At 65.0% G+C, this 16148-nt stretch overlaps 2 protein-coding genes across 2 annotated transcripts; one reads left to right on the forward strand and one right to left on the reverse strand.

The window, feature by feature from the left end:
- The first annotated feature begins 963 nt into the window (after window positions 1–963).
- On the forward strand, window positions 964–10676 carry ZNF865 (zinc finger protein 865). Its single transcript, XM_054710966.1, has 2 exons — window positions 964–1056; window positions 7109–10676. Exon 2 carries the CDS (start codon window positions 7132–7134, stop codon window positions 10300–10302), a length of 3171 nt encoding a protein of 1056 aa, XP_054566941.1. The 5' UTR covers window positions 964–1056; window positions 7109–7131; the 3' UTR covers window positions 10303–10676.
- A 3007-nt stretch (window positions 10677–13683) lies between these two features.
- ZNF784 (zinc finger protein 784) lies at window positions 13684–15798 on the reverse strand. The gene is made up of 2 exons (XM_054710967.1): window positions 15721–15798; window positions 13684–14574 (listed from the first exon to the last, which is right to left on the reverse strand). Exons 1-2 carry the CDS (start codon window positions 15796–15798, stop codon window positions 13684–13686), a joined length of 969 nt encoding a protein of 322 aa, XP_054566942.1.
- Window positions 15799–16148: the final 350 nt, after the last annotated feature.

A 16148-nucleotide genomic window follows, 5' to 3' on the forward strand; every position in this document is an offset into this window, starting at 1 on the left:
AGCTGTGGTCCTGACTTCAGCCTGCATCAGAACTACCTGAAGGGTGTTTCATTTTATTTTTTAGTAGAATCATAGTTGACATACACTCAGTGTCAGGTCCATAACAGCGGTGCGGTATTTCTATACATTATGAAGCGATCATGATAAGTAGTTACCATCTGGCACCATACAAAGCTATCACGGTATTATTGACTGTATTCCCTATTCTGTACCTGACCTCGCTGTGACTTACGTATTTTATAACGAAGTTCCCACGCCCAGGGTTTCTGGTTCAGAGCTTCTGGAGCAGGGGACCTGAGAATTTCCGTTTCTGACCATTTCCCGGGTGATGCCGCTGCTGCTGGTCTTTGGACCAGCGCTTGAGAACCACTGATTTAAGGGAATGCTTTCAAAGATCACATTGAAATTGTGTGAGAGGTGGAGTTTATATGCTAGCGGGTGGAGGGCGGGGCTTAAGTAAGGGCGTGATTTGGCCTGAGAAGCCGTGAGGGCGGAGCTTAAGAGGAAGAGGTGGGCTCCTAGAGAGGAGGGTCTTGGAGGGGGGATGAGCTGGAGAAAATTAGGGGCACCAAGGCAAGGAGGACCCATTTTGAGACGTTGGGGGCTTATTGTAATTAAGCTCTGAAAAAAAAGATTGAGCTAGGGGGCGGGGCTTAAGCGTGAGACTTGCGCGGTGGGCGTGGTTTAACCCAATGACCGGAGAGGTGGGCGGTGCCCTAAGGAGCGGGCGCTCACGGCGCAGGCGCACTTGCTCAGGTCGCTCACCGGAAGTGGGCTAGGCGTCCCCGGCCTGCGCCCCCTCCGCCCCCAGGCCCGCGCGCAAGCGCACTTCCCTCTCCCGGCCGCCGCCGCCGCCGCCGCCTCTTTTAGCTCCTCCACGCCGGCGCCTCCGAGACGAACGCGACTTCCGTTTCCGGGCGGACGGGCAGGCGGGCGGCGCGGGGCTGCCGGGGAGGGGGAGGAGGCGGCACTTCCGGTCAGGCCCTCGGGTCTCCCCAGAGCAGCGGCGCCTCCTCCGCCTCCTCGGCCTCCTCCCGGCGGAGACCCCCGGCGCCGGTGAGTGACGGGGCGCGTGGCCTGGAGGCCCGGGGACAGCGGGGGCGGGGGGCCCCGCCCAGGCCCGTTCTGGTCCTCAGGACGTCCCCATCAGTGCCGCTCGCGCGGGGCCCTCGCCAGGGTCCCCCCTCAGAGCACCCAGATGTCTGCCTCCTTGACGCTCCTACGTAGGACGGCGGCCAAAGCGCCCTCTTTCGTGTCGCTCCCCAAACTGCTGCTCACAGGATTCCTTCTGCGTAGCCCCCCGGCATTGCCTCCCCCAGGACAGCCCCCCAAATGCCACCAGTGCTGCCTCCCCGCGCAGACCGGCTGCCCCTGAACCCTCCTTTAGAAGACCCTATAGGTTGCCACCCAAGGGGGTTGCATTTGTGCTTCATAACGGAATGCCCCCCATTATCTCCGCCCCCACACACAGCTCCCAAAACTCCTAACCACCCCCGCCCAGCGCCCCCTTCGCGGGTGTAAAAATACCTTCTCTTCTGGTCAGCAGCCAAGAATGCTTTTTTTATCTTTTGCACCGCCCTCCTCCCCAGTAATTCCCCGGGAAAATACCCCTTTCAACACCCCCAGACCCTCCCGCATTGAACAGCTCCCTCTAGAGGTGAGCTCTCACCCCACAGCCCCGTCTTCAGGTGGGCAGAGCCCGGCTCACACCCATCCCTCTCCAGGTCGGGTCTGGGGTCGGTCCTTGTCCCGCAGGGCAGCGCCCCACCGAGAGCCTCGTCCTAACGTGTCCCCTCAGCCGGCTCCTACTCCATCCTCCTGGACCCCCTGGGGGAGGCCCCGTCTCCCCGGGCGGGAGCTCCTCTCCCCAGCCATCCGTTCAGTCATCTCCCTTGGACGGATGTGCTGGTTCTGGGTCCCATACAGCTGCGGAGGGGGGTGCAGCCCTCCTTTCTGTCGGCTTTACTGTCCAGTTGAGACAGATCAAAATCAAGTAAGGAGCGTGATCAGTTGTTCAGCTGTGCTCTCTGAGAGCCTGGTGGCTCCTTGCGAGCGGCAGCCTGAATGAGCGGAGCTCACTGCCGTGCAAAGCTTTGGGGGGTGGTTGTAGGCAGAGGGAAGAGAAGCCGAAGGGCCTGAGCGGGTGTGATTGTGGGGAGTGGGGGAGCGGCCGGAGAGGATGTGTGGTCTTAGAGGGCCATGGAGGCGAGGGCATTGTGATCCCTTGTTTGGCCTTCGTCCGCTCTACCAAGCCCAGAATGCATTTCAGTGGTTTGTTCAACCGCTGTTTAATGAGCACCTACTGCATGCACACGGGGTATGCAACAGAACAAACTAGACAGGACCCCTTGTCCTCATGGGGTGCGTGTGCTGGTTCATGGGGTAGGCCAGTGGACGGCAAACTCATTAGTCCACAGAGCCAAATATCAACAGCACAACGACTGAAATTTCTTTGGAGAGCCAAATTTTTTAAACTTAAACTATATAGGTAGGTACATTGTTATTAACTTAATTAGGGTCCTCCTAAGCTGGCCTTTGCTGAAAACTCAAGGGGCCAAAGAGCCGCATGTGGCTCGCGAGCCGCAGTTTGCCGACCACTGGGGTAGGCGGTTATAAAACAGCTGTGTGGAGGGAATACAGCAGGATCAGGGCGTGGTTACAGGGACTGCGGGGTTAGAGGGTGGTAAGAAGGCCTCTTTCAGAAATGTCCTGTCATCGGCTTGTCCTTCCAAAAAGTTGCTGCTCCTCCAGGACCACCGGCCACCCGGCCATTGCGCTGAGCTCCTCCCCCGAGGACGCACGGTTCACAGGCTGAACTCTGGGTGCCGCTGGTGTTCACGTGGCTGAGCGTTTAACCGCTCCCTCCTCTTCCAGCCCCGTTCTCACTCATTTAACAAGTATTTCGGAGACAGGCGCTGTGCTGGGTCCTGGGGATAGAGCAGTGACCAGAACACGGTAAACATCCTGTGTGCATGGAGCCCCCCTTCTAGAGGGGAGGCCACCCCAAGACAGACAAGCAGTGTGCACGGTTATTAGTGTGTGGCGGGGAGAGGAGTGCAGCGGGAGAGCGGGGCTGCTGGCTCGAGTGACAAGTCCCAGGGGTCATGGGGAGGCTCCCTGGGAGATGACATTTGAGCGAAGATGTGCAGGTGGTTGGGGAGTGAGTCAGAGCGTTCCGGGCAGGAGCGGCAGCCAGTGCAAAGGCCCGGGGCGGGCATGCGGCTGGCACACGGCAGGAGCAGCGGAGGCTGGGGGCTGGGGCTGTGCAGGTCACCCAGGGCCTGTGAGTGACATGGGGTCCCTGCAGGGGTTCGGCAGAGGAGGGACGTGGTTTGGCTTTGGTGCTGCTGCCTACAAATGACCTTGTGAGTGTCCTGAAGTTCAGTTGAGAGCCACACAAGACACGTCCAGCGCTTGGCATTGGGTAAACGCCGGTGGCTGGTCCGGGCAGTGTCGGGGAGTGGGTGAGCCTCAGAGTATTTGCGTGTAGGGTGGAGTGGGACCTTCTCTGGAGGCAGTACTGAATGGCAGCCCGTCGTGGGGAAGAGCCCAGCCTGGAGCCGCTGCCTGCCTGTCCCCTGGCCCTGCGGCCTGAGTGGTGTGACGTCAGGAGACCGTGGACCTCTCTAGCCCCGGCCTCCCCGCTGTGAGACAGTTCATAGTTGGAACCATTGCTGGGATTATCAGGAAGACTCATTGAGTGGACGCTCTAAAGGACTTAGGCGTGTACTTGGTGTGTAGAGAGCTCTCCTTCAGTGTCTCATGCTACTAGATGTTACCATTATCATTATTAACAAACTAGAGGCCCGGTGCACGAAGACTCGTGCCAGAATGGGCCTTCCTTCCCCTGGCTGCCGGCAGCGCCTTCCCGCTCCAGCCCGGAGCCAAGCCACCTTTCCACCTTCGGTCGCTGCCCAGAAGCCCGAAGCGGCTGGGGTGGTGTGGAACGCCTGCGTCACCATGGCAACGACGCAAGCATCCCGCCCTGCCCCCAGCTGCTGGGCACCTGTGGATGCAAATTAACCCACCATCTTTGTTGGGTTATTTTGCATACTCACTCCTGATTGGCTGGTGGGCGTCATGAAGGTACGGTCAGTTAGCATGTTACTCTTATATTAGGTAGACTAGTATGTTGTCCTAAGGCAGCTTGTGGCAGGGGAGTGGCCCACAGGTTTTGGCATCAATGAGACTTGGAATCCACACCTGGTTTCCTCTTTACTGGCTATCTGACCATGGAACACAACCGCCCCTTTCCTCAGTTTCCCCACTTATAGAGTGGGACCAGTAATGGCACGGGACTGTGGTGATCTATCCAGGTGATGGTTCCTATACAATAAACATGAGCTGTGTGACTGTGACTGTGGTTGCCATGGAACTACTGCCGCTTGAGTGAGACCCTTCCCTCCTCATCCCTCTGCAGGAAACCCTCCCCTGATACATCTCCCCTCAGAAAGTCACCAACGTGCCCTAGCCAGTTTGGCTCAGTGGGTAGAGTGTCAGCCGCAGACTCAAGGGTCCCGGGTTCAGTTCTGGGCAAGGGCGTGTACTTCGGTTGTAGGCTGGATCCTCGGTCCTGGTCAGGAGAATGAAGGAGGCAACCAATCGATGTGTTCCTCTCACATTGATATTTCTCTCTGTGTCTCTCCCCCTCCCTTCCACTCTCTGTAAAAATTGATGGAAAAATATCCTTGGGTGAGGATTAACAAAATAAACAAGGCTCCATGGAAAGGAAGGAAGGAAGGAAAGTAACTCTTGGATGCCCTGAAAGTGGAAATGTCTCTTATTTCCCAGTGGAATAATCATGAGCCTCGTCAGTTCTGTCCCCCAGAACACCCCCTGCTCCTTTCTGACCCACAGCCCTTCAGCATCTGCCCAGTTGCCCTCAGAACATCACCATCCCTTGATTCCTTCTCCTGGGGACCCACCTCAATGTCAGCTCAGATGCTGCTAAATATTCCCCTCCCTTTATGAGGGAATTCTGGTCACCTTAGTCTCATCCTTTCACTCATTCAACAAATACGTATCAATATAGGCATTTACAGCTATAAATTTACCTCTGAGCACTGCTTTAGCTGCATCCCCTGAGTATGTTGTGTTTCCATGCATCTAACCTCCCTAGTGATTTCTTCATGGGCCCACTGGTGACTTAGGAGGGTGCTGTTTCATTCCCACATACCAGCAGATATTTATGGAGCGCCCACACTGTGCTAGGTGCCGGGGCACAGCGGCGAACAAGGCAGGCCAGTCTTTGCTGTTAGGTGTGAAGGCCAGACAGGAAACACGGCAAATGAAGTAGGCACAGTAAATGGGTGGCAATGACCACGATGATAAAATGCAGCGGGACAAGGGGCTAGAAAGCAGGTGCTGAGGTGGAGGTGACATCAGAGCAGAGACCTGACGGAGGCAGGAGAGAGTCTTGAGATACAGGGCAGAGAGCACAGGCTCACCACATCACTGTTCTGTCTGCTCACGCTGGCGCCCACCTCCCTCTCCCAGGTAATCCAGAGAACACCCCCAAATAAGGGCTCTCCCCCCACCCCCGTTCCACCCCTAACTTCCTCCACCTCAGGAACCAACCCTACTGGAGGAGGGAGTGGGTCGAGTCACAGACTCACTCCGTGACCTTGGACAAGCCATTTGACCTCTCTAGGCCTTGTCTTCTCATTTGTCCGGTGGGGACAGCCGTGGTCCCTGTGCCATAGTCCTGTAGAGTGTGGGGGTTCCGTGAGTTCCCCTGCACCACCGGCTCAGAAGGGCGGGGGCCTGAGGAAGTGCCCAGTCAGCGTAGCTGTTCGTCAGGCACTCTGATGGAGGTGAGCCCGGCAGGCTTCTTCCCCAAGACCCCTCCCCTCTCCCCCCCCCTGCACCCCTCTCCCCCCTGCTTCCTCCGTGCCCACCTGCCACTCCAGCCCCGTCTCCCCACTGAGGTCCGCCCCAGGCTTCCGCTCCCACGCCAGCCACGCCTTTGCTCCTCCCGGGATGAGCCGAGCCAGCAGAGGGTGTGAAGGACATGGATGCTGGGTCTCCTCCAGGGACACCCGGAGCTGGCGGCTAAAAATACCACCTCCGGGGGTGGGGGTGGGGGGGCGGGGGGAAGGTACTCACCTTTCACCTGAGGGGGAGGGCCGGCGGATGGATGGATGGTCAGGCCCTGCCCTTGGTGGGCCCACTGACTCCTGCCTCGGGCTAAGGCTCAGAGCCAGGCCCCAGCGCAGGTCGGTGGCCGAGAAGCTGGGAGGTACCCAGAGAATGGCCGCCTCCTGGAGGGGCAGGAAGGGGTTCTCTGAGCGGCTGCCGCAGGCTCCGCCCAGGTGAGGGACTTCACTGACGTACAAACAGCTCTGGGGCCTAGGGCGCCTGCCAATCAGTGCTGTCAGCCCCCTGACGCCCCCTGCGCTCTAGGGGCTCAGCCCCTTCAGAAGTGGGGAGAGTGGGGAGGAGACGGGAGCTGAACCCTCCTGCTGTGTTTCCCGGGCCAGGCCGCCCTCCCTCTCTGCCAGCCCCGTGTCCCTGCTGTCCCGACACTGGCTCCATCCAGTTCCCTGCCTTGTGCCGACTCTGTCCCGCCAGTAGCCACAGCGATGACAGCACTGCCTCCCAGTTACCGAGCTTGGGAGCCGGGACCAGCCATGAGCGCTTGTGGCTGTTAGTTCCTGGGTGCTCCCCGCAGCCCCGGGAAGTGGGGCTGTGCTTTGTCACCTGCACGTGTGGGTGAGGAAATCCAGGCACAGAGAGGTCCGGGAACGGCCCGGGGTCACACAGCTTAGGTTCAAGTCTGGCCCCAGAGGCACCCCCTTAACCACTCTGATAGTAACGACTGTTATGATTGGTCAGAACCTGGGGGACTGAGGACAGAGGACTGGCCCGGCGTGCGGGGTGGGGCGGGCTGCGACAGAGCAGAGGCCTGCGTGTTTGCAAAGGGGATTGAGGCCAGAGGGGCTGGGAGGGTCAGGGTCTGGGCAGTACTGGGGGTACAGGGTGTGGGGGACGGAGAGGGGTGTGAGGTCGCGGAGAAGAGGGGGTGGGTGCGAGCCTCAGTGCACACACCCCTTTGCGGGCGGAGACCCCGCGCCTGCCTGCTTGCTCAGTGCACCCTTCTCTCCGCAAGGTCTCGCACCCCCACCGGCTGAGATGGAGGCGAACGCGGCCGGCAGCGGCGCGGGGGGCGGCCTCGGGGGCGAGGACGGGGTGCACTTCCAGAGCTACCCCTTCGACTTCCTGGAGTTCCTCAACCACCAGCGCTTCGAGCCCATGGAGCTGTACGGGGAGCACGCCAAGGCGGTGGCCGCCCTGCCCTGCACCCCCGGGCCCCCGCCGCAGCCCCCGCCGCAGCCCCCGCCGCCCCAGTACGACTACCCGCCCCAGGCCGCCTTCAAGCCCAAGGCCGAGACGCCTTCTTCGTCCTCCTCCTCTTCCTCCTCCTCTTCCTCCTCCTCGACCTCCTCCCAAGCCAAGAAGCCTGACCCACCCCTGCCGCCCGCCTTCGGGGCGCCCCCGCCCCCCCTCTTTGACGCCGCCTTCCCCGCCCCGCAGTGGGGCATCGTGGACCTCTCGGGACACCAGCACCTGTTTGGGAACCTGAAGCGGGGAGGACCCGCATCGGGGCCAGGGGTGACGCCCGGGTTGGCCACCGCCGCCGGGACCCCCGGGCCGCTCCCCGCCCCCGCACAGACGCCGCCGGGACCCGTGGCGGGGGCGCCCTGCGACCCCACCAAGGACGACAAGGGCTACTTCCGGAGGCTGAAGTACCTGATGGAGCGGCGCTTCCCGTGCGGCGTGTGCCAGAAGTCCTTCAAGCAGTCCTCGCACCTGGTGCAGCACATGCTGGTCCACTCGGGCGAGCGGCCCTACGAGTGCGGCGTCTGCGGCCGCACCTACAACCACGTCTCCAGCCTCATCCGCCACCGCCGCTGCCACAAGGACGCCCCGCCCGCCACCGGGGTCCCGCCGCAGCCGGCTGTGGCCCTCCCGCCGCTGGGTCTGCCGGCTCCCCCCGCCGCCGGCGTCCCCCCCTCCATCCCGGCGGGCCCTCCGCCCACCACGCCCGCCGCCCCCGCCGCCGCCGCCGCGGCCCCCTCCGTGGACGGAAACGCAGTCCCTGGCGCACCGGCCAGCGTGGGGGCGCCCCCTCCCCCTGCGGCGGCGGGTGGCGGCGAGGGCCCCTTCGCCTGCCCGCTCTGCTGGAAAGTCTTCAAGAAGCCCAGCCACCTGCACCAGCACCAGATCATCCACACCGGGGAGAAGCCCTTCTCGTGCTCCGTGTGCAGCAAGAGCTTCAACCGCAGGGAGAGCCTCAAGCGCCACGTGAAGACGCACTCGGCCGACCTGCTGCGCCTGCCCTGCGGGGTGTGCGGCAAGGCCTTCCGCGACGCCGCCTACCTGCTCAAGCACCAGGCGGCGCACGCGGGCGCGGCGGGGCCCCGGCCCGTGTACCCCTGCGACCTGTGCGGCAAGTCCTATTCGGCGCCGCAGAGCCTGCTCCGCCACAAGGCCGCGCACGCACCGCCCGTCGCCCCCGGCGGGGTGGCCGAGGCGCCCAAGGATGCGGCGGCGGCGGCTGTCCCGCAGCCCGCGCCCGCCTTCCCCCCGGGCCCCTACCTGCTGCCGCCCGACGCCCCCGCCACAGACACCGAGAAGGCGGCGGCGGCCGCGGCGGCCGTGGTGTACGGGGCCGTGCCCATGCCGCTCCTGGGCGCGCACCCGCTGCTGCTCGGCGCGGGGACCAGCGGGGCGGCTGGCACGGCCGCCGGTGGCCCCGGGAAGACCTTCTGCTGCGGCATCTGCGGGCGTGGCTTCGGGCGCCGCGAGACCCTGAAGCGCCACGAGCGCATCCACACGGGCGAGAAGCCGCACCAGTGCCCGGTGTGCGGGAAGCGCTTCCGCGAGTCCTTCCACCTGAGCAAGCACCACGTGGTGCACACCCGCGAGCGCCCCTACAAGTGCGAGCTGTGCGGCAAGGTCTTCGGCTACCCGCAGAGCCTGACGCGCCACCGCCAAGTGCACCGGCTGCAGCTGCCCTGCGCCCTGGCCGGGGCCGCCGGCCTCCCCGCCACCCAGGGCGCGCCCGGGGCCTGTGGGCCGGGCTCTGCGGCCGCGGCCGCGGGGGCCGCCGAGGGCCTGAGCTACGCCTGCTCGGACTGCGGCGAGCACTTCCCCGACCTCTTCCACGTCATGAGCCACAAGGAAGCCCACATGACGGAGAAGCCCTACGGCTGCGACGCCTGCGGCAAGACCTTCGGCTTCATCGAGAACCTCATGTGGCACAAGCTGGTGCACCAGGCCGCCCCCGAGCGCCTGCTCCCGCCGGCGGCCGGCGGCCAGCAGCCCGCCGACGGCTCTGGCGGCGCCGTCGAGGCAGCCAGCATGCTGGACAACGGGCTGGCCGGGGAGGTGGGGGCGGCCGTGGCGGCGCTGGCAGGGGTGTCCGGGGGCGATGACGCTGGCAGCACGGCGGGGGCCGGGGGCGCGGGGGGCGCCAGCTCCGGCCCCGAGCGCTTCAGCTGCGCCACTTGCGGCCAGAGCTTCAAGCACTTCCTGGGCCTGGTCACTCACAAGTACGTGCACCTGGTGCGGCGGACCCTGGGCTGCGGGCTCTGCGGCCAGAGCTTCGCCGGCGCCTACGACCTGCTCCTGCACCGGCGCAGCCACCGGCAGAAGCGCGGCTTCCGCTGCCCGGTGTGCGGCAAGCGCTTCTGGGAGGCGGCCCTGCTCATGCGCCACCAGCGCTGCCACACGGAGCAGCGGCCCTACCGGTGCGGCGTGTGCGGCCGCGGCTTCCTGCGCTCCTGGTACCTGCGGCAGCACCGCGTGGTGCACACCGGCGAGCGGGCCTTCAAGTGCGGCGTGTGCGCCAAGCGCTTCGCGCAGTCGTCCAGCCTGGCGGAGCACCGGCGGCTGCACGCGGTGGCGCGGCCGCAGCGCTGCGGGGCCTGCGGCAAGACCTTCCGCTACCGCTCCAACCTGCTGGAGCACCAGCGGCTGCACCTGGGCGAGCGCGCCTACCGCTGCGAGCACTGCGGCAAGGGCTTCTTCTACCTGAGCTCCGTGCTGCGCCACCAGCGGGCGCACGAGCCCCCGCGGCCCGAGCTGCGCTGCCCCGCCTGCCTCAAGGCCTTCAAGGATCCCGGCTACTTCCGCAAGCACCTGGCGGCCCACCAGGGCGGCAGGCCCTTCCGCTGCTCCTCCTGCGGCGAGGGCTTCTCCAACACCTACGGCCTCAAGAAACACCGCCTGGCGCACAAGGCCGAGGGCCTGGCGGGGCCCGGAGCAGGGGCCGGCACCCTGGCCGGGAAGGAGGCCTGACCTGGGCGGCTCCCCAGGTGCCATTGCACTCAGATGTCCCTGTCCCGACGCGCCCCGCCCCGGCCGCGGGTCAGACTGCCGCCTCCGCGCTGTGTCCCTCCATCCTCCAGAACTTCAGGCAGCCCGGCCTCCTCCCGGCCCCGGCTGTGCAAACCCCAGGCTGAGTCACTCCCACCCGGACCCCTCCGGCCCTCCTCCCATCCCGTCTGACACTGAACTTGATCCTCCGTCTGACCCCGTTTTGTAACCCCCATCAGCCCGCCCAGCAGCGCTCGGTCCCCCACGAGCTCCGGTGGAGACGGGCAGGAGCTGCCCGTCCCCCTCCCTGGGTTTCCGGCTGGACAGCGGGATTTGAGCGGAGTGGGGAGGGCGCCGGGGGGGCCCTTTCGGGTTGTGGGGTGGGGGGCGGGGGGCAGACGCGGCTTGTACAGAGCAGAGACAATAAACGTATCGCCAGGGCAGCGGAGTCCTTCCTCACCTCCGGGAGCCGGGTCCGGTGCTGGCGAAGGGAGGGTGAGCACACTCGCCTCCCCGGGGCTTTGATTCTCCCACACCCTTCACCTCACGCCCTGGGATTACCGAGGGATCCCCACACCCGAGACAGGTAAGTCGCTCTCGGGAAGAGACAGCCCGCCCAGGCTCCTTCCCCTTCCAGGGGCCATGGCATCTGCTCACAGCCAGCAGTGCCCGAAGCCCCGTCCGTCCGCCGCTTTGCCGGGCGCCGGGAAACGGCCCCCCGTCCCCGGGAGAGACGGGAGAGAAGTCCTGGCCCCGTGTGGAGTCGCAGGTTGCTCACGGCGCCTGCCTCTCCGGGGTAATTTGGGGGCGTTCGTTCCAAAGCCCTTCACAGCCCTTGTTTGGGTTCTCGGGATAGTGAGAGACCTGCATGTGGTTGCCCCTTTGTCAGGAGGCGGCTGAGGCCCTGGAGGAGGGGGCTCCAAGGATATACCTGGCGGGGTCGGGCCCAGCTGGCCTTGCAGCCCCACGAGCCGCCGTGTGGGACGGAGACAAAGCCGGTGGGGGCACTGCCTGCCAGGCGAGTCTAGTTTGACCCCCCCCCCCACCCACACACACACACACTGGAAGGGGCCAGCGTGCGGTCATGCCAAAGACCCAGTGTCCCGGGCTCAGCAGTCACCGATGTGGAGCAGCACATGAAACACACGGGCTGAGGGAGCACCCACGAGTCACCTGACCAGACTTAAGGGCCGAACCAGCTTCCGGGCGGAGACAGCGACTCCTGAGCCATGACAGGAGGCCAGGTGCCGCGGGCCAAGGATGCCAGGGGCGGGGTTAGCGTGTCTGGCCAAACCTCGCCATCCTGGAGAGTTTCAAATAGATTATGTCATGTGGGAGGGGTGGGGTGTGGGAAGGTGATCCCGAAGGAGCTCTGGAAGCTGGCCAATGCCAGCCTGGTCCACGCCCTGACACATTCTGATTAGCCTATGCATGGAAACAAAACCAAAGGCAGCCCCACGGCGTGGCTCAGTGCTGAGCGTCCACTGGGCATCAGGAGGCCACAGTTCGGTTCCTGGTCAGGGCACCTGCCTGGGTTGTGGACTCGGTCCAGGAGGCAGCCAATCAATGACTCTCATCATCGATGTTTCTCCCTCTCCCTCTCCCTTCCTCTCTGAAATCAGTAAAAATAGACTGAAAACAAAGAAACACACACCCAAGAATGCGGACTTGGTTACCAGCATTTGAAAATCAGAACATTTTACATCATATGAGCTGCTGGGAAACGTAGACGCTGCCAGCCCAGCCCGCCTCCTTCAGAGCGCAGGAGCCATGCCCATGGGGCACCAGTTCTCCAATCTGTCACCGGGCTCCACCCCCTCAACCCCAACCCCGAGCCCCCCCAGCCTCCATACTCCCCTGGAACCCGCCGCCCGCCTCATTTCCCTCCGCCCAGCAGGCACCCAGGCTGGCGACCCCTTCTCAGAGCCGCGAGGCGCTGCGGGTTGGAGACGGGCGGATCTGTGGTTCTGCAGGAGGCACGCGGCCGGGGGATGGAGAATGGAGGCCGGGCAGCTGCTGGGTTATCCCCAGGCGAGGCCTCACTGGCTGGGTCTGCGAGCAGTGATGGTGCCAAGGAGCATTCGGGTCCCGAAGGAATGGCACTGGGCCGGGAGCAGGGCGTCGGAAAGGGATTAGATAGCGGATGAGGGCGAAGACTCAAGCGACAGGCCCAGGCTCCCACCCAGGTGTCGGGAGAGGACACGCCGGCATCGCTTTGGGGGAAAGAAAGGGGGGTTCACGTTATGACGGCCACCTCCTCTCCTGGGGAGCAGGAGTGTGAGCGAACCCGGGCTCTCCTTCCTTCACACTGATCACAGGGGTCCCTTCCCATGGCTGCACCCACACCGCTCTGCGCAGCCCGACGCCGTCCACCCCGCCCTGAGGAGGTTTGGGGAAAGGTGCGCTGCGGTCCCCTGCTGGTGGCCCCTTGACCCGCAGCCCCCCTCCAGGCGCAGACAACCCAAACACAAGACCGACCTGGAGCGACCCTTCCGAAAGCCCTTTAATAGGATCGGACTGGAGGCCGCCCACCTCCCGCTCCCAAGTCCTCCCCTCGCCCCGCTCCCAGGGCTCAGCTGCCATCCGCGGGCCTTGGGGCAGCCGGGGGGGGGGGGTGTGGGGGGGGGCAGGCAGTGAGCTGTTGGCTTCAGATCGGGGGCGGCGATTAGAGAACCCTGAGGCGTCCGGAGAGCTGGGTGGGGGTGGGCTGAGACCAAGGCTCTAGGAGCTGGGCGGGAGGGGGCGTTTGCTGCCTGGATTTCAGTTGCCCCGAAGAGGAGTCTGGTGGGTTAAGTGGGGAGCAACCATGGGGCAGGGACAGCAGCTCTTGGAGCCGAGATCCTCACGGTCGGTCTGGCTGAATTCTGGAGGCTCAAGTGCTCTAGTCAATGACTTGGGGCCCCCTGGCTTGAGGTGATGGGTTTCCAGTCTCTTTATGGAGGACCTGGCTGGCGGCTCTTTATGGCGGCTCCCATGTTCAGTGCAACCAGTGAGGTAGGCAAAGGGTTCCATCCTGGCCCACCCTCGGCCCCAAGACAGTTCAGGGTTCAGCGATGAAGGGCTGGCCAGGGACACTGGGATGGACCCCGCATCTGCCCGTCCCCTCAGCCCTGGCTCCCCCTGCGGAGGGCGCAGGCTCTGTCCCGCACAAACTCCACCCAACAGGCAGGCGGAGGGCCAGGCGGTCAGCCGTGCTCCTGGCATTTAGCTGGACATCCAGTGGGCTGCCCCGCGGGCTTGTGGGAGCCCTGGACGTGGCTGTCCCTCTGCCCTCCCCCAGTCTCCCCTCTCCTGTCACCTGCCTCCCGGTCCCATCCGACCCCTCCCCCTGCGGCCCGCCCCCCACCGCCCACGGTGACCAGCCTACTGGTCGACCTCCGCCTTCATGGTCGCCGTCTCCCCACGCCCCTCTTCCCGCGTGTTTCCCGCCCCACGCCCCCTCCCGGGCCCCTCGGCCCCCGCCGCCGGCTGGCTCCCGGCGTCCCTGGGCCCGGGCCCCGGGCCGTGGAAGTGCGTGCGCTGGTGCTTGCGGAAGTTGGAGGAGTTGTTGAAGGTGCGGTCGCAGAGCGCGCAGCGGAAGGGGCGCTCGCCGGTGTGGATGCGGGCGTGGCCGCTCAGCACCGAGGACTGCGTGAAGCCCTTGCCGCAGACGCCGCAGTGGTAGGGCCGCTCGCCCGTGTGCACCCGCTCGTGGTCGCGCATGTCCGAGGAGCGGCGGAACGGCTTGGCGCAGAACCGGCAGGCGAACGGCTTCCCCGCGGCCGCGCCCGCCGCCGCCGCCGCCTCGGAGCGCTCCGGGGGCACCCCGGGGGGCCCCTGTCCCCGAGTGGCCACCGCTGCCGCCTCGGGGGGCCTCCGAGAGGCTCCCGGCGCCGCCCCGTGCCGGAGCTGGTGCCGCAGCAGGGCCGCCAGCGCCCGGAAGGCGCGGGGGCAGAGCGGGCAGCGGTGCGGGCGCTCGCCCGTGTGCAGGCTGTAGTGCGCGCGGAGGCTGGCGGGGCCCGGGCAGCTGTGGCCGCACACGTGGCACCGGCCGGGGTCCGCGCCCCGCCCGCCGCCCTCGGCCCCGGCCAGGTGGCCATGTTCGTGGAACAGCAGCTCGGAGACCAGACGGAAGGCGGCGGGGCACAAGGCACAGTGGAGGGAGCCCGGCTCCGGGGGCTCCGGCAGCGGGGTGGTGTCCGTCACCTTCACCACCTGGATCTCAATGAGGGCGGGCGGGGGCGTGGCGGGGCTGCCGTCCTCGGGCACCAGGACCTGGGGTGGGGGCGGGGGGAGAAGAGAGGAGCCTGTGGACCCTGCCTCAAGGCCCCCCTCAACACGCCCCACTTCTTGAAAGCCTCCTCTCCTTTGTACCCCTCCATTCTAGGTCCTGCTCTAGCCCCATCAAGCCTTCCCCTCCCACCCGGCCAGACTAGGAGCCAGCCATGCCTCTCCGCCCCCCCTCCCCCCCCCCCCCCCCCCAGTTAACCGCAGCCCTGCCCGGCCTCCACTGAAAAGGGCTCCTGAGCGGGCCCTCTGTGCTTGGCCCGCTCCTCGTAGCCCATCTCGCCAACAGCCCGAATGATCTTTTGAACATGGAAACCGGATCAAGTCAGTTCCCGCTCAAAACGCTCCGTGTGGCTCCAACTGCGCTTAAACCCCCAGACCGCCTAGGCACACCCGCCGCCACCTGCTCCTGCTTATCTCGCGGGCCCGGTGTAAACAGAGGCCGGCACGCAGCTGACTGCTCGCGTCTAAATTTAGCTCCCCCACCCCCACCCCGTCTTGATTTCCTTTCTGGAACTCGGCGCAATCCATCTCCTCCTCGCCTCTCTCCCCCTCCAGGCTGCAAGCTGCAGGCGAGCAGTCCTCAGCTGCCTCCCTCATCTACCCATCTATGAACCCCAAGCAAACAGCTCAGCAAATGTGTGTTGAAAGAATGAATGAATGAATGAATGTCCTCACTCTCCAGTCCGAGTGCGGGGACCTGAGGGTGGTCTCGAAGCCGCCTGGAGCAGTGATTTCTCCATCACCCAGGCCCTTACAGAGAATCACACCCCCACGCCAACGTGGGTGCCCCAAGATCACCTTCCCAGCCCTCCACCCCGGCCCACGAGCCCCAGTCTCGTGGAGGCCCCGCCCCTCTGAAGGCTCCGCCCCCTAATTTGACAAATTCAATACCTGGACCCATTCCCCCGCCCAGATGTGCTCCAGGCCCCGCCCCTCTAAGCCCCGCCCCAACGCCACCATAGGCTCCGCCACAGGCCACGCCCCCAGCGCAATCCTAGAAGCCCCGCCCCCAGGCCTCGGCTCTAAATCCCTCCCCCGCCCAGCCTCAGAGGCCCCGCCCCGGCCCCGCCCCCGGCTCCGCGGCCTCCTCCCGCCGGGAGCCGCTCGCCCAGGTCCCCTTCTCGTCCGCACCAGGTCTGGCAGCTCCGGGGAGCGCGGCTCCCGGGCCGCCGAGCTCGGACTCTGGGGCTCCAGGCGCTCCGCGGCCATCTTGTGCCCAGGCCCCGCCCCCTTGGCCTGCGGTCGCCCTGGAAGGGGGCGTGGCTCGCGTTGGCGTCATAGCCACCGCGCAGGCGCACTGCGGTGGGCGGGGCTTTCAGGTAGCCTGCGTAGTCCCACCTGTCACCTACCCCCCACCCCCAAACACACACACACACACACACACACACACACACACACACAGGAGACAGCCAGCGTGGGACGCTGGGGGACTGCCAATTTCTCTCTTTTTTAAAAATATATTTTATTGTTTTTTTACAGAGAGGAAGGGAGAAGGATAGAGAGAAACATCGATGAGAAACATCCATCAGCTGCCTCCTGCACACCCCTATCCCCCCCCC

Source organism: Eptesicus fuscus, chromosome 21 (genome assembly GCF_027574615.1).
Source record: "Eptesicus fuscus isolate TK198812 chromosome 21, DD_ASM_mEF_20220401, whole genome shotgun sequence".
Taxonomy (NCBI): domain Eukaryota; kingdom Metazoa; phylum Chordata; class Mammalia; order Chiroptera; family Vespertilionidae; genus Eptesicus; species Eptesicus fuscus.